The sequence below is a fragment of the Cygnus atratus genome, chromosome Z (assembly GCF_013377495.2).
Source record: "Cygnus atratus isolate AKBS03 ecotype Queensland, Australia chromosome Z, CAtr_DNAZoo_HiC_assembly, whole genome shotgun sequence".
In the NCBI taxonomy this organism is placed as follows: Eukaryota; Metazoa; Chordata; class Aves; order Anseriformes; family Anatidae; genus Cygnus; species Cygnus atratus.
Window position 1 is genome coordinate 37,440,226 of NC_066396.1, and position 26,002 is coordinate 37,466,227.

The 26,002-nt window shown below is 37.4% G+C and overlaps 1 protein-coding gene across 2 annotated transcripts in view; it reads right to left on the bottom strand.

Annotated features, from left to right (window-relative positions):
* PCSK5 (proprotein convertase subtilisin/kexin type 5) overlaps positions 1-26,002 on the bottom strand; it is a 251,843-nt gene that overhangs the window by 128,070 nt on the left and 97,771 nt on the right. For both annotated transcript variants that reach the window (XM_035558486.2, XM_035558488.2), the window contains exons 6-7: positions 22,162-22,250; positions 16,863-17,035 (exon numbers count right to left, since the gene is read on the bottom strand). In XM_035558486.2, the coding sequence (XP_035414379.1) occupies positions 16,863-17,035; positions 22,162-22,250 (262 nt within the window). The remainder of the gene's footprint in view (positions 1-16,862; positions 17,036-22,161; positions 22,251-26,002) is intronic.

Consider the following 26,002-nt stretch of genomic DNA (forward strand, 5'->3'; position numbering starts at 1 on the left):
CCATCTAGTTCATTATAAATACTAAGTACATAACACAATATATGAACAAAAACGGACAAAAAGAAGATACTTATAAATCTATATGATTAAGCACTAATGCGTTAGTTCAGCAAGACATTTTAAACATATGAATAGCTGGACAAATTGCTTAGGCATATTTGTAACTTGAAATGAGAACTTAGAATTAAGTAACCTTTTGACATTTTCTTAATATGCCAAAGGTATGTAGTGTTTAAATAAATAAAAGCATATTTTCTGGTGGTGCTAGTACTCTTGCATTGACGTGAAAAGTGAAAAAAGTCAGTAATCTCTGTTGCTGATACTTGGGAACTGAGAATTACTGATATACGGTCATGGGAATTGGGCTTTTCCTGATTTATGTTTGCACTTTTCATAGAATCATAGAATCATGGAATCATAGAATTATAGAATTATAGAATGGCTTAGGTTGGAAGGGACCTTAAAGATCATCTTGTTCCAATCCCTCTGCCAGGGAGGCCACCCTCTAGAACAGGTTGCCACCCTTGTCCTACTTGTTCTTGAACACCTCCAGGGATGGGTCATCCACTAGTTCTCTAGGCAAATTCATGCTGGTGAATTAAATTCAAATTCATGCATCTTTCTGATCTGCATTAATTATCAGCAGATAATATATACTGTTCATATAGGAATGTTTACCAAAGGTTTAAACTTGTCTTTGATTAAGCTAAATTGTATCACCTTTTCTTATATGACCTTCTCTCAAAGCAATGGAACATCCCTCTAAGTTACAGTTAAACTAACAGTCTCATTTATACCTCATCAGTCTGCAAGTCATCATGTAATGTCTACCTGGGTTCTGTAAGAGGTAGCTCCCTCTCACGCTCTGCCCGTGTGTGATAAATTAGTGTTATATGGTGTACAACACTACTTTTTTGTGCATGAATTAATTGCTTGGCCATGTGGGGAGTGTTTGTTTTTCTAAACAGAGTGCAGTTGTGTACCACAAATAACATAAAGACAGCTGTTGGACATCTACTAGGTCAACCTTAAACAATTAGCAATTCAAAAATTCATTTAATCCAGATGTACAGAGAGGTTTCATTTTGGCATTTTATGCTGAGAATCTAAATCAATGTAAGAAAAAATCTCTCACAGTTCACAATCCAAGATTGAGTTCTCAAACATTGATGAATTTCATTTTGTGAGTTTAATAAAAGCATAGTACCTGAAGAGACTCTTTTCTCCAGCAATATAAGTTGAATATAAAATTCTCCTCGCTAATGTTTACCTAAGGTTATGTCTCTGACATGCAACTTCTCATTAAAAAAGAAAACATCTCAAGTGAAGAAAAAAATTCCAGTGTGCCAAGTTAAATGTATTACGAAATCCACACTCGCCAGACAAGATTAGTCTAACCAGCTGAGAAGTACAACTATTTCAACTTCTTTCTCTTCCTTTAGTTGATCTTAGCCACTACGCAGATAAAAAAGATGCAAAATAGAAACATTTATTTTTGTTTTAAAGACAGATTTTCTGAAGTGTTCTATCCCTGTCCTACAGCTCTCCTTCAGCACATCATGAACTCTTGTCAAGTCAAAACCCCTTTTGGTTTTGTTTTGGGGTTCTTGCTCTGCTCTTCTCAGCCAACAGTGTCTGATTCAGAGCTGCCCAAAGTCAGTGGGATGTGCTTTGCAACTTCACAGGACTGGAACAGGTTTGCAAACCATTTCTCTTTCATTCTACTTTATGGTCATCCCTCTTTGCATATCTTTACTTCATACTCCATTGAAAACACTTGATGAGATGGATGTGAGCAAGGATAACTGGAAAGATTATTTCATGCATATTCATTGATTTATTATCCCAGCACATCAGGAAGCCAGAAATTAGGACCCTCTGCATGTCTGAAGGGAATGGGATGGAGGTTTATGCTAAAGATATGATGCTTCTCTACTTTTTACTCTGTTCCTGCTTGATTTTTACTGTTTTTGTTTCAGTTTGATCCCATCATCTCTTGCTATTATATAATGCTTTGCAGATGTACATTATTATTTGCTTTCTTCTTCTGTCTCCTAAATGGTCTTTTTTGGCTTGTCTGTCAATCCTGACATCTGCTTCAGGGTAATTTACAGATTTCTGTGTAGTGTTACACTGCTCTTACAAAACAAATTCTCTCTCCCACATACATACACGTCAACAATATTATACATGGATAGGTAGGTAGAAATGACACTGCAAAGCATATCACACAGATGAACTTCTATCTCCACAACTAGACAAAATACTTCATCAAAACCTTTTGATGAATTTTCAAAAGTGTTCCTGAAGAATTTTAGATTCAGCTTTTTCGTATGTGTTTCCTGAAAACAAAGTATTTTGTACAGCAAAGTATTAGTATTTTTGGCTAAATTGATACCCAATTAGAAATTCAGAGTAACCCACCAACACAACCTAAAAAGAAAAAATGAGAGTTCAGGATAGTGTAACCAAAGATCTAAGAAGGAGAAAAATGGAAACTAAATACTTTACTGTTTTGTCTAAAAGTCTATCTCCCACATTTATATATATATAAAAAAAAAAAATCTGAAAAATATATGCATAGAAAATTTTTAAAAAAAAAACAACAACTATCATTAACAGTCCACCTGTCTTTTTTTTTTTTTTTTTTTTTCCGGCATCAGTTGTTTCTGGCTGAAAAGTCTGCAAGCAGCAGTATAACATGATTTGTCCCACTCATACAATGAAAACCATTTCGCAGCAGGATAGGACTGTACTCTGTGTAAGTTTTGCAGACACAAGCCTTGAATTATTAGTTTCTCTGCACAGAGAATGTGTCTATACTTCTTTAGATGCATACTTATGCTGCTGTTCTAATCATGAAAAATGAGCTGCAGAAAAAGATATGTAAATACATTTTTGGGCATAAAACTTAGTCCTACTGAAAACATGCCCACGTATACTAAAAACTCTGCAATGCAATATTTAAAAATAATAAAAAACCATTTATATTTTAATAGTAATCATTGGGCTTTAAAAATGACAGCCATTTGCACCCAGGTTTACCTTTACATGCTCATTTTTTTGTAAACAACTGATATCAAATATTTCTTAAAAAACTAATGCCTCCTGCAAATATATTAGGTATCAATATCTCTGTCATTGTACCACAAAATAAGAACCAGGTGCACTGATTAATGGTAAAGAATATTTTCTAATAGATACAAAGAAAGAACTCCCATTCCCTAATACACTGCAATATAGCATGTTTAACAACTCGGCATTTCTCAGAAAATAGCATTACCTTCAGTCTAGAAAACGTGCTAAAAATCTCATTCTTAAAAGCTATTTGGCAAAGAAAATGGTAACCTTAAAAACAAACAAACAAACAAACAAACAAAACAAACCTGTACTTTATGTGTGCATTAAAAATTTGACCTGAACAAAATAATATGTCAAAGCAAATAAGTTCTGGTTTACATTTACTGCCTATTGTCAAACTACTATTTGGTTTCCTCCTCCCTGTTTCCAAACACCCTATTTTATTTCAATAGGCCCAGTCATGCTCAGGAAATTATAAACTTGCTAGCAACTATACTAAACAAGTAATTAGAGCAACAACATCAGCTGTCCTACTGTATGCGAATGCCTTTCCCAATTGGTCTCCTTTCAATACATGAAGTTAAATAACATTTGGACTGTGTTACAAAGCTAAGATAAACACACATGCAAGGCACTCTGTAGCTTTTACTGTTTGTCTAAATCTATCATATGTCATCTGCCAGATGCCCAAGGGTGTCAAGATGAAAAGTCAAGCCTTGAGCTGCCAAAGAAGTCATGTGTCATTTATTACTGAAAAGCAAAGGTGCATTTACAAACCATATGGGTACAACTTGGACAAAGCTAAAAGAGTTACTGAATTACATCAGAGGCATGGACCAGGGTGGAATGGGTGCACAGCAAAGTATGGTCAATGCTTGTCCCATGATTTTAAAAATGCACTGCCTCACCCTGTAGGCACATTGTTGTGTCTGCTCTGCAATTTGCAGTGTTACCAGCTGACTCCCTCTCACAAATTCTGCAAGGTGTCCATAATTGTATTTTTGCATCTCAGTGAGCCAGACCATTATTCTTTTATCTGCTTGCTTAAATTGCATAAAATGTCACATAGTTAAAGGAAAATCACATGCTCCATTTTGAAATGAAAGAAAGTTTTTCACTGACAGCTAAGATTTGCTACTGACCTGTTGTCTCAGTCCAATTTTCTAGCACATTTCCTGGGCAAAGTTAGTGTTCTCCACACACAGCTGACCTTGAATGAAATGGACTCAGGTCATTGACAAAAAGGCCCCAAGTCAGAAACTGCACCTGTAAAAGCATGGCACAAGAATCTTGGGGCATTCACTTTTTTCTGCTAATACTTTGTTTTCCTTGGTCAGCAAGTTGCAAGGGGGGTATGTGATATGAATGCTCTCTCTCTTTTTTTTTTTTTTTCTTTTTTTTTCCAGTTCAACAGCATGGAAGAGTTAGTCTGCCAAGAACCAGAGCCAATATGAACATTTTCATAATGACATCTGCAGAATTTCCTAACACTATTAAAAGAACATTCAACGCTCCAAGTGCGTGCGTTTGTGTATGTGTGTGTGTATACCTATAAAACACATCTCACTGGGTGAATGCCTTACTGGTACTGGCAGGTACCATTATAAGGTACAGGCCTTCACACATTAAGCTAAGGACAACTAGCAGACCACATACTTGCAAGTTGCTTCCAGCATGCTTCCATTTAATAAAAACAGTTTCCATCTACCAGCTGTAGTTTGAGCCAGTAGAGCAAGATTTATTCACACTGTTTTACAAAGTTTATACTGGCCATTCATTCTCTGCTTTACAAGTCAAGCTGCCTTAATCCAGCTTCAAATCCTGACGCTTTCCTGCCTGTGATGTAGGACAGGAACTGATTGCCCCAGTTGCCCTCCCTGTCTATGTGGTGAGTTTTGCTTTCTCCATGGAAGTGATTAACAAGGGCCAGGAAAATAAATCTGAAGGAGCAGGAAATGCAGAAGACAGAACCACTGACCTGGAGTAAGTAGAGGTACAGTGGCTGCAGCCAGGGAGAGGTAAATTGGCAGCAGTATACTAGGAAGCCCACACACATGAGCACAAAACAAGTCATGCAAATGAAAAATAAAGAGTAAAGGAGGGACACCCTATCCACACCTGGAGTGTAAACATGTAACTTCCTCTGTTCTACCTAATAATGTTACTTAATGCTTCCAATAACCAAAACTAATACTGGGAAGTGAGATTGATCCTGATGTGGGAAGCGGAAAAAGTAGCCCACAGTATGAACTCTTTCTTAAAAACTAATTCTTGAAGTGGAAATGTTCAGATCTGAAGTTCCGGAACACTGGTTCATACTCTGGTGACCTAGAAAAAGTACTATGCAGGCATGATTTTAAGCACAGCCACCACAGAGCCAAGCACCAAGGAACACAGTACCCTGAGATGCACCTGTGAGAGACAACATCTCCTTTCACAGGTTCCTCAGATTCCACCGATTTTTGCATTCCTGAGAGCTGGATGCCGTTGCCCTGTGTAGAGGCAAAGTGCTGCCAATCTACTAACTGGCAGCATTTTTCTTTTGAGAGGCAGCATCTCACAGATCCTGCTGAGTTTCTACCAGCACACTTAACCTCTAATTTGAAAATGAAAAAAACAGTCTGGCACACCACCTGTAAAACTATCTGGCTCACCACCTGTAAAACTATCTGGCTCTTCTGTAGAGTGCAAAGCACTCTCACTCTGAAGCAGGTGTCTGTCCAAAAGACATAACGGCAAACTGAGAGCCCCAGGCAGCACCTCTGAAGTCCTGTCACAAGATAGTCAAATGGAGTAGTTATAATTAAAATATCCTCTTTGGGCATAAAAGAAAAAAGCTGTAAACAAAAGAAGAAATTTCTGAGGCCATGAATTCTCTTGAGGTGTCCACGTTTTCAGAAAAATTCATGTTGGGACATCAATTCCTTAAAAATGTATGTCTAAAATCTCTATGACAAAATGAGTAATAAGCCTAACAGGCGTACATAAATAAAGATGCCCATTTGAGGGAAATGCTTAAAAATTAGGTTTCATGCTTGCATGTTATCATTCCTGTTTTTACTTTTTTTCTAGAAAACTAGAAAGTCAAAAAAGAATTTTGTATTGCTGGAACAAGCATATACAAAATACATATACAATGCAAAAATCTATCACTACTTATAAGAAAAGACAATTATGTTCCTGAAAAAGCAAGTTGTTCCTAGTGCAATTAAACTTCTCGGTCACTTCTGAACCAACTTCTTTACCGAGGAAAAGACAAAATAATTAATCACAACAGAAAGAGGGAAAATATATTTTATTAGTTAATATGATATGACACCTTTAAGATACTGAAGTGTGAAAATACTTTATGTGTGCATTAAGAAGAATGTATTGAATAACCACAAGCATCCATACATTAACATAGTAATTATTGGGATATATCAATGGAACATTGCAATTTACATCCTTGCATGTTGTATATATTTTATTTTGCTCTTCACTAGAACAACAGCTTAAACAGCTTCAAGTTATTCCCCACAGAGCTGTAATTAGTGCTTAAAGTGCAACCAAAAGAAGTGTTGGCTGAAAACTGAAATCTGAACCTGTGGAATGCTGGAATGAATTTCCCATTTTCCTAAACAAAATAGAGCCAGCTAAAGGGCTGCGTGAATTGCATTTCTGGTTTAGACTCTCTCTCCTTATTATCATTACTTTTGTTGTTGATGATATTGTTACTGGGATAAAGTAGATTGTGTAAATGATAGGTGACCAAAGAAAATGGGCACTGTGTAAGAAAGAAACTTGCTTTAGGACTAGATAAGGGATGTATTCCACATGCAAACACCCATTCTGTGGATAAGGTTTAGGCAGTTGCGGTTACTTTTGTACTATCATCTGATTAAACACTGGAGAGGAGGCTATGTCTACCAGAACCATATAACTGTTGTTTCACTCGTTAAATTAAACACTTCCTTACAGAAGGCTTCAGGTTTTCAATATAATTACTGAACTTCTTCCCACATAACACACAAAATTGTGTAGACACTGCTGTTGTTCGAGTCCTTAGAAGTATGTGAAGAAAGGGGATAAGCGACTACATTCATATTTCAAAAAGTCACTCTGAAATGCATATACTTCAAGTGTATGAAAAGAGACCCGTTTTGCCAAAGCTGCTTTTGAGTATTGGCAATCCAAACTAAGATTTATTCCACATCATGAATGGTGTGGTTTTTCATGTTCAACTGTATCACCTGTTTCAGGTCGGGCACCCAAAATCAGAGGCCACTTTTCACAACTAGTCCAAAAACAGTAATGTTATTCTGGCTTGTTAAAAGTTTCCATATATGTGTGAGAATGGATGAGGTAACTAAACAGTTTTGGTTTCCAGTACACTTTGTGACATTGTAAGGAAACTGGACATTTTGAGGTATATTTTCCTGTAACTCTCATTCCAAAGTTTCCTGCCCTTTAGGATTTGTATATTCCAGTTAATGTAATGTAAGAACATTTCTGGTACATTATTTCTTTTTCTGCATTTCTTTTTTTTTACTACATGTTAACTGTCTGTAAGAAAGCTCACTTTCCCCATAAAGCAAAGAAGATTAATTTTGAGATTAGTTTTGATTATATATTTCCAAAAGAAAACAAGATGCATAGTATCATAATTCATTCAGGTATCACTGAAGTAAAGACCAAACTCTACTTCATTTCCTGGAAGGTAATATCCCTAATTCTACTTTTACTGAATGCTGAAAGTTGCTAACTGGGTGCAAACTAGGTAGGTCAAAGAATTATTATTAGCTTAAATATGTGTTGAGGTTGTCACCTAACCTGATTTTTGCTGGGCAATCTCAGTTTGGAAAAGACTAAATCACATCAAGTATAAACCACACTTGGAAAAGCATTAAGGCATCCTGATATAAATCTATCAGCTGCATGCAAGGAAATGAAGCCCGTAGGTAACAAATACATGATGGTGGACAAACTCCTGGAAAACGGTGACTTAAAGGCAGCTTAGGGTCATGGCAGATAACCAGCTGGCAATGAGCTTCCTTAAAATTTAGTCTGATTTTTGGATCTCTAAGATGAATGAGTATGAACATGTGCAGGGAACAGGGAAACAGTACTACCCCTACACAGAGAAAGCTACAACTTCCGTGCCACATTCTGGTATCCACATTTGAAAAAATAATGCTGGGAAAAAGAAAGTGCTTCAGAAAAGAACTACAGGAATGAACAGTGGTTTGGAAATTCTGACTAACAGAAGGAAAATGAATATATAAAACATTATTGTTCAAGGCTTTAGAACAGATTTTGAAGGATGGAGTAACAGGCAACAAAGTCAATGGAATGCATCACACACTGAATTTAGAAATCAAGATAAACCTTTTAAGATATTTTCTGATAACTTATTTTATTCAGATAAATGAATTAGAACCAGTCTATCTGGTTTCTACAAAACATGTAATGAACCCTCAAGAATCAGTAATGAAACAAAATAAAAGTTAATATAACAGCAAGCTGGAAGTGGAAATGTTTGCACTGGAGATGTGGGCTGTGCTGGGGAATCAGAATCCACAGGGTTGAGGAAGTTATGAGTACAGTGTTTTAAGAATGAAACAAAGTTATTAGGTGATTTTGAAATTAAAAAAAAAAAGAAAGAAAAAGAAAAAGAAAGTTAATGAATCTACTAATTTCTATTACCCGCATTCAAGAAAAGAATTCAGGCTGAAAGATGTGGAGGGAATCACCACTACAGACAGCAAGAAGATGCACAGCTTAATGTTAAGAAGTTAGAGTGGCTTGTTTAGCACAGCAAAATGAAGTCTGAGAGAGGATGTGATTGTGTTCTATAAATATGTCAGATGCAAAAAAGATATGGGAAAAACTATTTAAATTGAAGAAAAATTTTGACACAGCAACAAATGGACAAATACTGCATGTGAGAAAATCTTGCTAAAATTTAGAAGAAAGTCTCTAACAAATACATTAGTGATGGCTGTGAAACAGTTACCCAGCAGAAATAGAGGGAAAAATTTTTCGAATTCATTCTAAAATAGAAATTGCTGAATGTATTTACAGGACATGATGTCTGTGATAGTAGAGAACTGTACTGGATGACCTACATGTCCATTTCCTTTATGTCCCTATGTTCCAACTTAATTTATTCAAGAGATCACTTGGCTAATGTCTGTAATTACTTACAGGTGGAGATTTTTAACACCATAAGATGAACCATAAATGTAGCAGAAAAGGCAATGTACAGTGGAAAGGAAAATAACAAATTTAGATGAGCAATAAGTTACTTATTTTAATAATGAAGGTACATAGTGACTTCCAAAGCTGTGGACGTAACAGGTTTAATAGAATCATAGAATCATTAAGGTTGGAAAAGACCTCCAAGATCATCTGGTCCAACCATTGCCTTACCATCACTATCACCCACTAAACCATGTCCCTAAGCACCACGTCCAACCTTTCCTTAAACACCCCCAGGGACGGTGACACCACCACCTCCCTGGGCAACTCGTTCCAATGCCTGACTGCTCTTTCTGAGAAGAAATGTCTCCTAACTTCCAACCTGAACCTCCCCTAGAGCAACTTGAGGCCATTCCCTCTTGTCCTATCACTAGTTATCTGCGAGAAGAGGCAGACTCCCAGCTCCCCACAACTTTCTTTCAGGTAGTTGCAGAGAGCCATAAAGTTTCCCCTGGGCCTTCTCTTCTCCAGACTAAACAATGCCAGTTCCCTCAGCTGCTCCTCACAGGACTTCTGTTCCAGACCCTTTACCAGCTTTGTAGCCCTTCTCTGGGCACACTCCAGGGCCTCGATGTCCTTCTTGTACTGAGGGGCCCAAAGCTGAACACAGTACTCGAGGCGTGGCCTCACCAGAGCTAAGTAAAGGGGGATGATCACTTCCCTGGTCCTGCTGGCTACACCATTCCTGATACAAGCCAGGATACTGTTGGCCTTTTTGGCCATCTGGGCACATTGCTGGCCAGCTGAGGACTGATAATTGTCTTTTCTTATTTCAGAAATTTAAGTGTTGCAAGCCAACGGTACAGCATCATGTTATCAGAAGGCAGAATTACAATAGTAAAACTCAACATCATTTTTCCAGTTTTGGTACACAGTCAATCTGCCCCTCTAGTACAAAGACACCCAAAGTTTAACTTGTTCTGTTGAAGTAAATACAACATTACATGCTGGATAATAGATACAATAGGCATACACAGCATATATGCAATACACGTGACAGGCCAATGCCAGGACATAACATCAAGTTACATGAGCATACTGGAAGTCATATCTTTTGCATCCTTAACCCAAGCACAACACTAATTCTGACCGATCTTCAGTGAGTATGTTTTGACCAACTAATTAGAGCTGTGCAGGAATGCTTGTGAATGCAGAAGTTGTCTATGTATGATCCAAGTTTAACATACAAATAGCTACGTGCTCATTCAGTCGTAGACTACTGATGTACAGGGTGAACAAACACAACACACAGTTTAAAAAATATGGCATTAACTTCTACGAATCATAATATTTCAGTGTATTAAATGATAGCTATTTTGTAAATTATTTTGAGAAATTTTTTTTGAAGTTTCCTTGCAGGAATTTGTCTTTGATTTTTACAGTGCAATGCTCTAGCAAAGCAGAACAGAGTAACTCCCCTTTTCATAGGCAACACATCCTACTCAAAATGATGCAGAGATGTGATGACAGGAGAAGCCAATAGCCTTTTCAAATAAATGTAAGAGAAATCTATCCGTGGCACAACACAGGCAACAAACCTTGTTCTGAACACTTGAAAATTTTGAACAATCTATTCCATTTTTCGAGTAGAAGCATTTATTAATAGCAGTAATAATAATAAAAATGTGAATTTCAGTTATTTTTTTTTTTCTCCTTTGCCTTCCCTTCTGTTCTTTTTGCTTCCCTTCCCTTTCTCTCTCTTCCATCAGGGTAGGAGGCTTGTTTAGTGATTGTAAGTGAGCCTTCCACTCCCAGCAAACACTTTGAACACACTCTGCAGCCAAGGTTGGTGAAGCGAGAGAGATGAGAAGGGGCAGTGATGATGGGAGGGAAGGCACCAAGCCGAGTTCTCACAAGAGGTTCAGCCACGCAGCATCTGATCATTAATGTCCATCAAACATTTTGGCTTGTGTCCAGCTTGCTAAACAGAATGGTGTCATGGCAATAAAACGAAGGCCCCTGTGCTGATGCAGACAGAAAGCCAAAAATTCCCATGTAGATTTCACTGCCCACCCGCCCTCTTAGTTTTTGTTAAGGATGACCTGCCCTGCCGCTGATTTTGACTACCTTATGCATACCGCACAACAAATAATGCTAAGCATGCAGTTGGTGGGATGCTGGGAGAGGTGAGATAAATAACTCTTTGAAACTCTGCTCCATAAAACATAAACAGGGATCACATTCTCCAGAAAGTTAACTATTAGGTCCTTGTCAAACAGCAGTGAAAGAACAAGTCAGAATATCTGAAGTGCATTACTCCCCAAATGATGTTGAAACTGATCCTAGAATAGCAGGCTTATTTGTAGGAACAGAAAATGAACTAGTTACAATGCTGTATCCTGGAGCCATGAATCAGAGAATGTAAATCTCTAAAGTGGTTATAGCACTGGGCTTAAAGCCTGTGAGATACAGGCAGATACCTTAAATTTTAAAGGTAATTTGGTTTTATCTATTTGAATCAAAGAAGGGCTTTTGTGTTCTCCCTTTTGTCCCAGACCCAGCAAAGTCTTATTACATGACTTGGCCACAATCATGTTTAGTCATGCTAAGCATGTTTGTTCTTGAACACAGGGTGAGATGTGACATCACATACCTAATCTTTTCTTGAATATGTTACCTTTGGATATATTGACCTTTGTTCTGCTGTTCTGCATTATTATGGGTGAATTGTTTCTGAGATTATTAGGTCTATGACTTCTTATACATTAGTATTTAAGACACAAGTCTCCAGAATTTTCTATCCTTATGAGTACACCATTTCCAAGAAAAGAACATTGTCAAATGGAAGCATAATATAAAGGGAGCTTTTATATTTGCATAGAAATTGTTTGATTGCAAAGTCTCCAAGGTTTCTCTTTGAACTCAAGTATGTAAATTTAATAGAATTAAACAAAATACCCTGAAGATGACAGAAAGTTATGGTACTCAAGACAGGTTTAAAAATTGGCTTCCTCTTCCTTTATCTGGATCCTGGGCAGAATGTTAAAAGCATATTTAACTTGTGGTTTAGGTTTTCATTTCATAAACTCAGTTATTACTCAGTATCCTTTCTTTAAATAGATTTGTCTGTTTCAATTTATGGCATGTGCTGTCTCTGTGGAACTCTATGGAAAAACTGTACAGCCATTTATCTTTGTTATTTTGTACAGGATTTGGAAGAAGTAATCATATTAGCTCAGCAGATTTAAAAATAATAATAGTTCTAAAACACCCTGAATGAGCCGTTAATTGGAATAATGTGCACTAAAGATAAACTATGTTTTTTGTTGTTGTTTGTTTTTTTCAAGGATCCTAGACTCCCATCATAATACAAATAAGAAACTGTGGCTGTTGCATCCATTTCATTTTCACTTTATTAATATAATAAAAAGATCAGTCAGTTTAATTATATTAAAATCAAAGTTATTATCCAGCATCACCTTTCTTTTTCCTAATTAAACAAACTTAGCATAATTTCCTTTTCAAATATTTAAAAATCCTGATCTTTTTCTTTCCTGTTCTGTTTTTTAAAATAATATCCAGTTGTCTCTGCATATGCACAATAAATGAAGAATATCAGTTTTGAATATTTGTGAAGATCTGATAAAAGTTCTTGACAGATTATCCTGTACTAATGTTACTTTAATTTACATCACAGACACTGGATATAATAACGTTGTTGTCCAGATCAATATTTCTAAAAGAGAAGGTCAAGATCTGTCCACATTGTAATATGCAATTTTGTCTGCCTATTTTTATTTGCACAATTATTGTGACTGCTTAATTAAAGAGAACAAGAGCAGATTCATCCTGAAGTCATTTTGGGTCTGGAAATTAAGCCTATTAAGGAAGGTGGTAGTTGAAACATACACTTACAACCTTTCAGTGTATATTATATTTTAAAGAATGAAAATTAGAAATTAACCTTAAGCATTTAAAAAAAATATATCAGTATGATTTTCAAAAATATCTGAGTCTTGTGTAAGTCTTAAAGAGAATACTTATGTCCTTTAAAAAGATTAAAAGTTTTCATAATCAGAACTAGAGAAGATTTCCAAATACATGGAAGTACTCAGATCTATGTTTTTGGATGATGCCAAGCTGTGTGTCATGTTTGACAGATACAAGGGAAGAGATGCCATCCAGGGGGATCTGGACAGGCTTGAGAGGTGGGCCTAGGTGGACCTCATCAACTTCAACAAGGCCAAATGCAAGGCTGGGGCAATCCCAAACATGAATACAGGCTGGGTGATGAATGGATTGAGAGCACCCCTGAGGAGAAGGACTTGGGGGTGTTGGTGAATGAAAAAATGAACATGAGCCAGCAATGTATGCTTGCAGCCTACAAAGCCAACCCCACCCTGGGCTGCAGGAAAAGAAGAGTGGCCAGCAGGTCAAGGGAGATAATTCTCCCCCTCTCTCATGAGACTCACTCTGCTCTCAAGAGACCCCACCTGGAGTGCTGCATTCAGCTGTGGGGTCCCCAGCACGGGAAGGACATGGAACTATTAGAGAGTGTCCAGAAGAGGGCCACAAAGATGATCAAATGGCTGGAGCACCTATGCTATGAAAAAAGGCTGAGAGAGTTGGGGCTGTTCAGCCAAGAAAAGAGGAGGCTTCATGGAGACCTTATAGCAGCCTTCCAGTATTTAAAGAGGGACATGCAGGAAAGACAGGGAAGGACTCTTTATCAGGGAGTGTAGTGACAGGACAAGGTGTAATAGTTTTAAACTAAAAGAGGGGAGAGATTAGATATGAGGAAGAAATTTTTCACTAAGAGGGTGGTGAGGCACTAGAACAGGTTGCCCAGAGAAGCTGTGGATGCCTGGAATTATTCAAGGCCAGGTTAGATGGGGCTTTGGGCAACCTGGGAGCCCAGTGGAAGGTGTCCCTGCCCATGCAAGGGGGGTCAGAATTAGATGATCTTCAAGGCTCCTTGCAACCCAAGCCGTTCTGTGATTCTATGATTCTGTTCAACTCTGAATGGGCAACCTTGCGCAGAACAAAAAGTTGATAAAATTAAACAGAAGGGAAACCACAAAAATAATAACAATTCGACTCACATCAAATATGACTTCTACTATTTCTTAAATTAAAAAACAAAAAACAAAAAAAACCTACTTGATTACCATTGTAAAATGAAATCCTATGTTTCCACTATATACTGGTATTCTCTCAAATTACAGCTGCAGTAATAACAATGGAACAATAATGCTTGTAGGCAAGATCCATGCTCTAGGCAGATTAATCCACATTTCTTATTTATACTGGATTTATCAAGTTTGAAATTCTAATAAGGAAATGGCTGAGTTTTGCAGGTACAGAAATTTGGGCTAAACTCTCCATGGAATATGAAATTTAAACTAACACATATATACGTTTAGACATTTTTTTTGTTGAGTGTGCTTCAACAATTGAACAATATGTTTGCCCCTACATCCTGCAGTTCCTTTAGTCTCGCTTCATCACTTTATTATTTTTCTTCTCATTCTCATTGTCAAAAACAGTAGTAAACTTCAGTGAGGTGACAGGGAGAGTTGTTATTCCAGCTGAAAAGAGGAATGATGATGCATGGGAAGCAGCAATGGAGAGGTATTTGGCCTTCTCACATACTTGTTGTATTGCTCTAAGAGTATTTCAGTAATGGATAATGATTACTAATTACAGCAGAGCTCTCTGGGGACAGACTCTACCAGTGTCCCTAAATGTATTTAACAGCTAAGTCCCTGCAGTTTCTTACAGATGAAGGTATATACTTGACTATTTTGCTCTGCTACGTTTCACACATTAAATATTGTACTAAAAGTAAAAGCACAAATTTGCGGCTCCACATTGAACCGTCTTCAGATGACCTAGTGAAAGGAAGGCAGTGGTACGTTGTTGCACGGTTATTTTAGAGCATTTGTGGTATTGAGCTTAATGAGAGATATTTTTAATATCATATACCATGGGAAGCACACTGTTGTTGTTGTTAGTTTACTACTTCAGTAATTATTCTTCATAACTTAGCTGCAAGGTAGTTGAGCATATGTTGTTACCTACATATTGGGGCAGGAGAGGGAAAGGGTGAGAGTAAACAATTTATGCAACTTTGTAGAGGAAAACAAAATGAGCCAGGGACGTAGCTGTGATTAGAACTGAAGAATTCACAGCTCTTGGGTTTGAGCGGTTAGGCAATGTTTATGGTGACAATGGGTATCAATTTAAGGTTGCATTAGTCAAGTATATTGTAAATCACCTGAAACACTGAACTGTGCATACAGACCGTCAGTGTGACTGGATGCCCCTGTAAATTTGCCTGTTTCCCCTATGCACCCATTGCCTATTTCCTGTTATGGCTGCATTTGACGGTATATCTTAAATTAATATGATCTCTCAGTGGTAGACACTGTCTCTTACACATGGCACAAATTTTCTAGGCTGCATGTTAGCTGTAGTTTGCTAAAATCATCTTGGTATACCTGGTAAAACTATTGCCGATTTAAATAATAGCTGCACTTTCCAATCTTGCTGCATAGTGTTACCATGTTCCAGTAATTATGTTCCAGTTCCACCTTGGTCCAATTGTTTCAGACTTTTTAAGCAAATGTTTCATATTAATCCCTTCTCTGATTGTAGAATTACTCACCATTGAACTAGCAAGTCTCCTGCTATGTTCAAAATAATGCTCAGGCCTTCAAGCACAGAGCTTTAAATTCCTTTCCATCCAGTCTGCTACAGTGGAAGGAGGTGTGAGCACTGGAAGACTAGCCATTTCCTGATCTGTTTAACAGACAGGAGGATAAAAGGAAGAAGTAAAAATTGGCTTCTGACATCAGAAGTTCTTCTAACTACTAGCTTCCTTATGTGGTGTTATTTGTTTGATAGTTGATTATTAAAGAACATTGAAACAGTCTTAGATTTAGGGTATATAGATATATTTAGGGATATAGGGATGTTTGGGATTTTGTGCACTGTATTACTTAAGATTTTTGAGCTATATCACAGAGAAATTGTAATACTACAAACTTGTAGAGAAATTTATACATAAGTTATAGAAAGAGTGTAAGTTCTCTGAGACCAGAGATAAACTCTAAAAGAAACACGAATGTAGACTTTTTTTAGCTTCCAACTTCCTATTAAAACTATCAAACTTCCATTAAGAAATCAAGTAAAACAAGGCAACAAAAGAAAGGAAAGAAGAAGGAAAAATAGTCAAAGGTGTTTGCTTTAAAATTTTGTTGCAATTTCGATTCGATGACTTGGCACTGCTGTGCAAAATAGCATTTTTCAGTCTCATTTTTTTTCTTGCAGAATGACATCAGTACCTCAGGGCAGTTTTAAAGGACACTGAGGATGATGTATTCTGGTTGACAATGAACACAGCTGGTTGATACATCAGGAAGGACTGGCCATCAAGTCAATGAAAATGTATTTTTAGATTCGTACAAATTAAGCTTTTCTTCTTTCCCTCAGAATCCTTTTCTCTTCCCCATACAGTGCACTTGGACGTACCAGGCATGTGTACCCTTACAGTTTTACATGACAACAGATCCAGAAGATACACTCTGATGTCCACCTACCATTCTGATGCCGTTCTCAAAAGCCTGACGTGCTAGAGAAGCAGGTCCATCCACAGTCTTACCGTCGTCATCAGGTCCCCAGCTGGCACTGTAGATGTGGATGTGCTGGGGATTAAGGCTCAGAGACTTTGCTTCTACCATGTCTGTCACATCTCCATCCAGCATCCGTACACCTTCAGGATGAAAGATACAATGAACAGGACAACCAAACTCAATTTTTTATTTTTTTATTTTTTTCCCCCAGAGAGAACTGTTGTGTAGGTTATTGGAATGAACGATCATAAGGATTTCTAGGGCGGAAAAAAAATCTCTTTGGATATTTGTTTCTCCAGTGAAAAAAAAATATTTCCATATGAAAAAATACAGAAAGGAAATAGTATTACAGTCTCTCTTTGAGTTTTAAAAGCTATCTACTTAGTTTATCCACTGTACAACTTTCGAACTTTAACATCAAATTTTTATGCTGAAAACTTCTTTTAAAAGAACTTGAACAGTGAAATGTTTGTGTGTTTCACTTGAAGATACAATATATGATTTTCTTTCTCCTTTTATATAGCAGTGAAACTGCAGCATTCAATTTGAGACTTTTACAGTCCTACGAATGCTAACAGGCATAAAAATAGGATCTCTGTTGACAGGTAAACATGGAAATGAATATTCCTTCATTTTATGAGACTGCAAAGAAAACACTGGGAAGAAAGCTCATGTGTACAGATACATAAGTATACACAGTAGCAAGGTGACTTCAGGAAGTCACTGTCAAATATCCAATGTGCCACATTATTCAACCTGAAACTACAATATTGTGAACATCCTCCTCTATGAAGAAACTTTTGTATGGTACAGTCTGAAATTTTTGTGCTAAAAAAATCTATTCACATGGATTTTGACAAGACAATGTGCCAGCTCTTCTAAAGTGAATGGTATAATGATATTTTAAGATCAGTAGAATAAGTAAGGCTTAAAACTGGTAACTAAAGAAACTTTTGACCATGATTTTGACTGAAGTTAAGCTCTGACTGAGAAAACCACCATAACCAGTCTTACCCCAAATAGGGAAGAGCACCTTCATACAGTTAGTGTGACATTTGATGAAAGAGATATTAAATATTATGCGATAATGAGCATATAACTGTAAAGAGTAATGATCACTTCCACAGCTAACTAGTTTGAAGCTTTTTCCCCTTTAAAAGACAACTGCTATTTTAAAGCCATATTTACATATTTTAATGACAGACACATTCTACTTTGGTCATGAGTTCAGACTGCAGTAACTTGAGTGTTTATCAAGACCTTAACTTTCAATTAAAAAAAGATATAGGGGCTGCTTTGTTGATACAGGGTCTTTTTTTTTTTTTTTTTTTTTTTTCTATCTCTCACTCTAGTTGACTCAAAAACGAAAAGTGATCATATTTCTAGGTTCACACAAAAGCTGCCCATGTTTTGTGAGATAATAAACTTGTCCAAACAGCAATCTCACTATGAACTTTACTTTATAAAAAAGCCATTAAAACAACTTTGGGAATCTCAGGTTTTATTTTTCTTCCTCAGCATAATCTCAGAAAATTAATGATGGGTGGAAGCTATGTTCTTATTTCTTTCAAGCACATTAAAATATACTTCATTCTAAATAAGACAATAAAAGGTACACCACATTTGAAATAAGGAAGATAAGACTTCCCTTTATGTTTCTGTGACTATGTAGCAAGCCTAAATTATACGGCATTCACCTGGTGAACAGTAACTCCTAATGCTGCTATGGCATTTGAAATAATTCACACTAGTTTTCTTAGGTGATGGCGAAGTGGTCAAAAAAGCTATATAGACAAGGTCGTGCCTTAGGTCTTGCTCTGTTCTGCCAACAACTGACAGACATGTTTCAAGTGTAACTTGATCAATGGGTGGCTCATTAGCTATTAAAAAAAATACTTTATTTCTCTTTCTCTCCCCTTCATTTCTCCACCTCCTCCTCCTCCTCCTCCTCTCCTCCTCCTCCTCCTCCTTCTTCTTCTCCTTCTTCTTCTTCTTCTTCTTCTTTTTCTTCTTCTTCTTCTTCTTCCCCCGCCCCCTCCAAATGTCTGGAGGAGTTAATTTTGCCAATCACAGAACCTTCAAACTGCTTTTGGCATGTGGTGATAGCGCAACAAAAGCTGTCCAGAAGGCAATTAGCAGACTGTGTTTCCAGACTGTTCCACCTAAGACTTTAGAGCTCTGTAAACTTTTTTCAATATTTGCAGTAAGTGCCAAAATGTAAGTCGCATTTTAGTCAGAACAAACTTTCAGCAAATCGCAGGAAACATGCAAAACTGAGCTGAAACAAAGTTTTCTTCTAAAATGTTTGTTTTTAATCAGAATCTGACTTAAGCTTAAAGAAACAGCTGAACTAATTCCTCGTCAGCTGAAGACAATCTACATCTGTTGTGCTGTAACTCAGTGTAACTGTTTTCCCGTCAGGATTCCAGCCCAGCCAAGTAACTAAGCACCCAAATCCCTGCAGATGCTTTGCAACTTCCACAACCAGTCTGCAGCAATAACAACAAGCTAACCATCCCTTCCTATGAAAAACCTCACGGGCTCTGTAGGTGGTAATTTGTTATATGTGAATATTACGGAGGGTCACACATTAAAAATCTACCGCTTTTGTGCATTGGTTTGTCTTTTAATGAAAGGGGCCTGTGGCTGAGCTAAGCACAAACTACAGGCACATTGCATAATTTTTTTACAAGAAACATCCCACAACCTATAAAAGAACTGAAGGTCCAAATTGTATTTTTTTCTCAGATTTTTGTATCTGCAGATTAAGTCCCCACTCATACCATTTTAAGAGAAGGTTTGGACTTTTAAAGGATCTTCTTTCTGACATGCTTTGTGGTCAGAGATTCTTAAGTGTGTGGAAATGAATCAAGGAGTGCAAATACATTTAGAAGAAAAGTGACCATTACTGGTGGATAACTTGTTAATGACTTTCCATCACAGAGGTCATTAATTGGATTTGCTCAGCTGCCAGTATTTGATGGAATATTGATGGAAAGGATTTATTTTTCCTTTGCTTTATTTCCTTGCTATCTTTTATGTCTCCAGAGATGCAGCAACTCCCATTTTGATTAGAGATAAAGAATACTCATCTTGGCAGAACAAATTCAACATCACCACTGGCAGGTGTTACTCTGTGTAAGAAAAATGTAACTGCGTTACCTTGACTCTAATTTCTTCTCCAAAAAGGCCAAAGGAGGGTCTTTAAATCCATGGGAAATAAGTGAGCTGAACACTAGTTCAGCATAATATGATTAAACATTTTTACACTCCATCTGGCCTGTGGAGAGGGAATGCAACTGCTGCATATTCACATGTGTAGCTTATGGCTTTTGTGAGGGAAGGAAGAGAGGCAGGCCAAACACAGGTCGGCAGCTAAACTCCTACATATAGGCACCTAGTGGAAGGGAAAACTCAACCTCCCTTCCCAACATGCTAAACCTCCCTCTGGCCTCTGATTTTCTGCAGATTGTCTGCTGAGGCCTTATTTTCAAATGCCAATGATTTTTAAAGACAGTACATTACCACACTGTCTAAATACAAAATACTAAATACAAATACTAAAATACTCTAGTATTTTTTGTCTCTCTTTAAAGAACGATGTTCGTTCTCACTGTGGAGTGAGTGCTCCACAGAGTTATTGGGCTGAACAGAGAGAATAAAATTTTTACTCAAGTTAGAACAGTGAAATTTCTTGAAGTCTATTATATTCTTAGCACAAAATAATTAAACACATTATGAAAGAGGCAATCAGTCTTTGCTCTTCACAGAAATTGTGTTCATACCATGTCCCTCTGAAACACTTTATACTATATTTAGAAAAACCTGTGATTCTGCTAATATGCCTGTTGTTGTTGTTGTTGTTTTTCTAAGATATTGTTATTGGACATTCCTAATGGTGAATAAATAATAGCCTATTAAGAAGCCACTGTTAATAATGGAGAGTTTCCCAAGCACATGCCCAGGCTGTCGCAGGCTGTGTGAATATCCAACTCACAAGTTAAACTTTTACTCCAGAAGTCACCTTTTATTTTTATCATTTCACTAACTCTCCTCAGATGCTGGTTTGAATGCAGTAAATCTGTTCATAGCTGCTAGTACATGATTGAATGCCATGCCAACATGAGACAATCTGTTCATCTGCCACAAGCTCACTTGGCCAGTTCAAATTTTTTAAAGCCTTCTGACAGGGTAACTTCGTGCAGGAAGGCTACCTGTTCATCTGCATCACTCTAGCCATATGCTAAATCAGGTATTGTCTACCCTCTTGCAGCCATCAGGAAAACAGAAAGGTGCCATTAGGTTTCCATTGTGTGCTTTGGCTAATCTGAAATGCAATTGTGATCACACTTGATTTGAATCAAACTTTTACCAATTCAGTAGAGAAGAGATACAGTATTATTAATTGTGGAAACAGCCCCAGCCCTGTCTGCTTGTATTTTTTAACTGTCCTCTACTGTATATTTAGGTAAACACATTTCTGTTTTCACACATGGGCTCTATTTTAGAACAGTAAATCAACAGTTAATGAGTTTGAGCTGTAGGTCTTTGTACTGAAAGCCAATATACCAATATCATGTTTTCATCAAAAATAACATGCAACCTTACTTGAAGCATTACAATCTGGCTCAGGCAGGCTACAGCCTAGAAGACATGTAGATGACATCTTGGCAGTCTTTTCCAGTTGCCAAAGGTGTTGACCAGCCATTGGTTAAGAATTGACAGAATTGGAACCTCTTGGCTGAACAGGGCAAAAAAGTATTACCCGATTTCACACTTCAGGCAATAATCTGACTGGTCACAGGGATCAAAAGAAGATTCTCTCCAACCACAGCCAAACAACACAACAAAGTTTTAAGTTTTCACATTGTTTTCTTTGAGAGCAACATGCAGATATGTGTACTTTTACTTCTGATTTGTCAAAGCTCATTACTTGGAGCTCTTGATCTGCAAGAAAACCCAGATGTCAAAGTTCTAGGTTTTGTGTTTTCATGGAAGGTCTCACTTCCTATGTTCCTGTGTGTATTGAGAGGCAGTGTTCCCAGGAGCACTGGAGAAGTGTCACCACAGACAAACTCCTTCAGTACTGGTCTTTAACTACCACCCTAACACTGTGATTTCCTTGTTAACACAGCTAAGTTTGTTACCCATACAAATCTCCTTCTCTTGTTGAGAAGGGTCTGTATGTGGCATTTAGCACAAATGGCTCTTCGGTTACTTTTTTTTTTTTTTCTTTTTATTTGTGGTGGGAGATTGTTTCACATACCTCCAATCTTGGCATTAAAGGCGATTCCCACTGTGCAGTGTGAGTTGTTTGCAGTGGCTGCCACTTCTCCAGCACAACGGGTTCCATGCCTAGAGTCAGACAAACATTTTTTCAAGTAAGCACAGACTGTTGGGATTTACAGGCATTGGCTTTGCTCATCCTCAGGTGCTAAAAGTGCAACTATCCACAATGTCCTGCACTATTTAATGACCCATAGTAATTTATACTCACATTACAATATTCCTCTGAGTGCATTCTAACATTATTATTACAATCATCTTAACCTGCTCTTGGCAGGGTTTCTAGCTATTGGAAATGCACATAATTTGTAGCAAAGACATAAAAAGATGATACATAATCCCCTGTAACAGAAAGAAGTCTCGGACACCAATTCTTAATTTTGAACCAATACTTAGGTTATAGACAGAATTTTTGTCCTGCATTCTCCCACAATCTCCTCATGTTGCTAGCACGTATATTACTATACAGTGTCCAGTGAGCACCCTCAGCAGCCACACCATGTGCCACACTTTTCCATGAAGATGAGACTGTTACAATGTCCATACCGCTTTTCACAGCCATGCCTAAGACATGTAAGTCAGATATGCTCAAAGCCGCCATATAGGTATGTTCTGGTCATGTCTTGGTCTAACCCTGCAAGCCTGGTGTCTTCCCAGGACCTGAAAAACTGGCTAGCAGCATAGTTATACATAAGATCTATGCCCTGTGCCTGGGAGTTGAGCTGAAGAGGTAGCATCTTAACAAGCAGCTGAAGGTGAATGCAAAACCTCTGGTGGTTGCTTAAACCCCTCCTCACTGTGCAAGGCTAGAGTGGGATGTCTTGCCTAACCTTGATCCATGCTCTCTGCAGTATGAGAGGTGGTCATTCATATGGCCGCTATGGTAGGAAAGCTGTCCCTGCTTTTTGTGATTTTTGCCTGCAATATAGAATTCACAGGGTGATTTCCATGAGTAAGTTTTCCCTCATCCTTGTGCAATTAACCATCTCCATTGCATAAATGTGACACAACCGACACGGAACAGACAGGGAACTTTAGATTGTTGCTGTGGAGAGAAGATAAAGAGTTTCAGACCAGACAGGAAAAGAGATAGGATGCTTATGAGATGAAGACAGATAACGTGGCTTCGGTAGCCACAAAGTAAGAAGTTTAAAAAGTCAATGCAACAAATATACAACAACATGGCTAGCACTTCAGAGGAGGTGAAGTGAGGTCAGTTGTGTACACAGGCACTCTTCTGCTAGTGGTGGTTGACAGACTGCTTACATAGACATCTGGAGAACATGGGTGTTTTTGAGCTAAGGTTGACGCCCACGTTACAGACAAGAATCACAGTTGCTTTCTCTTGGTACAGCTTGTTTTCAATAGAGTCATTCCTTATTTTCATATTATTAGTGTAACTTTTTCCCCTTAAAATTTCGAGACGTTTAGATGAGAAACACTATGACAACTTGTTTGGAATGGCTTAATGTAAACCAAGAACAACAACCAATAGACATGACTAGGAATTAAAGAGAGGAAACAAAAAAAGAAGCAATAGAAGTGATCAGCACTAACCTGTTAGAATTTCAAACAAGACAATTCAATTTAATTCAATTTATCAGGTAAGTTATATATATATATATATTCTATGAAGAAAGTGTAATCTTTAGTTACAAAACCTAAGTGACAAGTTGCATGTTGATGAATCCTAATGCTGGATTAAGGTTTCACAACTCTATGTATATCTTCTCAAATCTCTTCCTGTTAATCTATTCAGAATTCATCATCTAGTTGCCAAACTCAATCAGAGGTTTTTTTTAAGACTTAATTTGAAGTTTATTTTTCATATGAAGCCTAATTTTCAAGCCTGACTTTCAGAAGAAAGCTGGTCTAACTGAAATTGATACAGCAATTCTTGTAGATAACTAGCAATAGGACTAGAGGGAATGGCCTCAAGTTGTGCCAGAGGAGGTTTAGGTTAGAAATTAGGAGACATTTGTGCTCAGAAAGAGTGGTGAGGCATTGGAACGTGTTGCCCAGGAAGTGGTGGAGTCACTTTCCCTGGGGGTGTTTAAGGAATAGTTGGATGTGGTACTCAGAGACATGGTTTGGCGGGCAATATTGACGGTAGGGGGACCAGATGACCTTGGAGGTCTTTTCCAACCTTAATGATTCTATGATTCTATTATTGAATTATTTTCAAAAATCTGAAGTCAATTTGGGAATCACAGATAAAAGTGAGTTTTAAAAAGATCCTTGTTTATTTTCAAGTATTTTCAAATAACATTCAAGTAGTGTTCAAACATTTTTCAAATAATGTATTTGAAGCAGCGTCCATCTAAAATGAATTCCTATTTAAAGGAAAATGTTGGTCTTAAGAGCTACCTTCAAGTCACATGATTCCCAAACTTCCTCTTCCTGCTTTATGACTTTGTTAGGTCTCACAGGTAAGCTTAGAGGTGTTACAACTCGGACATCAAAGCACAGATTACTATAATCACTCACATCACTCTGGTGCATATGTTTTATTAACAAATCACAGCCTGCCTGGTGAAATGCACATGGCTGAGATGCTGCTTCCCAGAGAGAGGCTGTGTAGGCAAGAAACCCCTCCTGGCTACCAAGCTTGGGAAAAGCATGAAAGGGAAGTTATGGGAGGAAGGTTTTTCAGCTGAGAAAGGGGACAGGTAAAGCCTACACTTGAAGGAGGGAGGCTGCCTGAAAAAGAATGGAAGAAACAGCTTGAGTTTCTCAGTGGTTCACAGAAGAGTACATGGACACCTGCTGCTTTGTTAACTATATCCACTGAGCACCAACAAAAGCTTAAATTTCCACCGGATCACCAAAAAGACCCTGTTCACTCCAGGGCCAGTTAATGTTTATAGATGGAAACAGAGGGCATGTGTGGTAGGTGTGGAGGGAGAAGAGCGTAACTGCCCCTTCAGCAACCCACAGTACCATGGGATTAAATGCGATGTGAAACCATACCACAAATTCCATCTGAAGTGGAAGTGGCCGCAGCGGTAGGCATACTGCTAACTTCTGTAAGAAGTAGCCAAGGCTTTAAGAGTGGCATGGAGGTATGATGACATATACTTATTGAATTAAAGAACAGTATGAAATTTCATGTAAATTTCTGGTAGAATAAAGCATATTCCAGAGAGAACCATATCTTTGGACAAATATGCAAGTTAAATTAACTTTGCTGAATATTTCACTCTTCTTCACGCATTGGAAAATCCTTCTTTTTATCATATCTTTAGTACAGTAATGGTGAAAAATTATTTTGTAAGCAGATTTTTATGTTAGACCCTTGCTTCTCTGCCAAGATTATTGCTAATTGCATTCCACATTTATAAGGGAAATGACAAAATTAAATGTTGTTTTATTCATTTCAAGGTCATATGTATAAAATTGCATGTCTCACAATCCGCTTCCCACTGTGTGAATTAATCATATATGCAACTCAATTTATTTTAATATGTTATCTTTTATGTGTCCTTTAAGTAATATTTCAATTATGCTGTGAAATGAAAGATTTTCTAAAAATCTGCATATAATAAATCAGGTTCTTTTTGCATTGCTTTTAGCTTTCTCTGTCCTAGGTTTTGCTTGAGGTCTACACTTTGGCATAGACCCTGAAATCTGCAATTAAAATTAGAAAAGCATTCTCATTAATCAATACAATAATTTGTTAGTTAGATAAACAATTATGATGAAACTGATCCTTAAAATTGATTAGGTCTGCTTTTAAGCTATGAGAACTTCTACTGAAAATAAAATCCCCAAAATTTCAAATTACAGACAGGTTATGGGGTAGCATGTTATAGGACTTAATC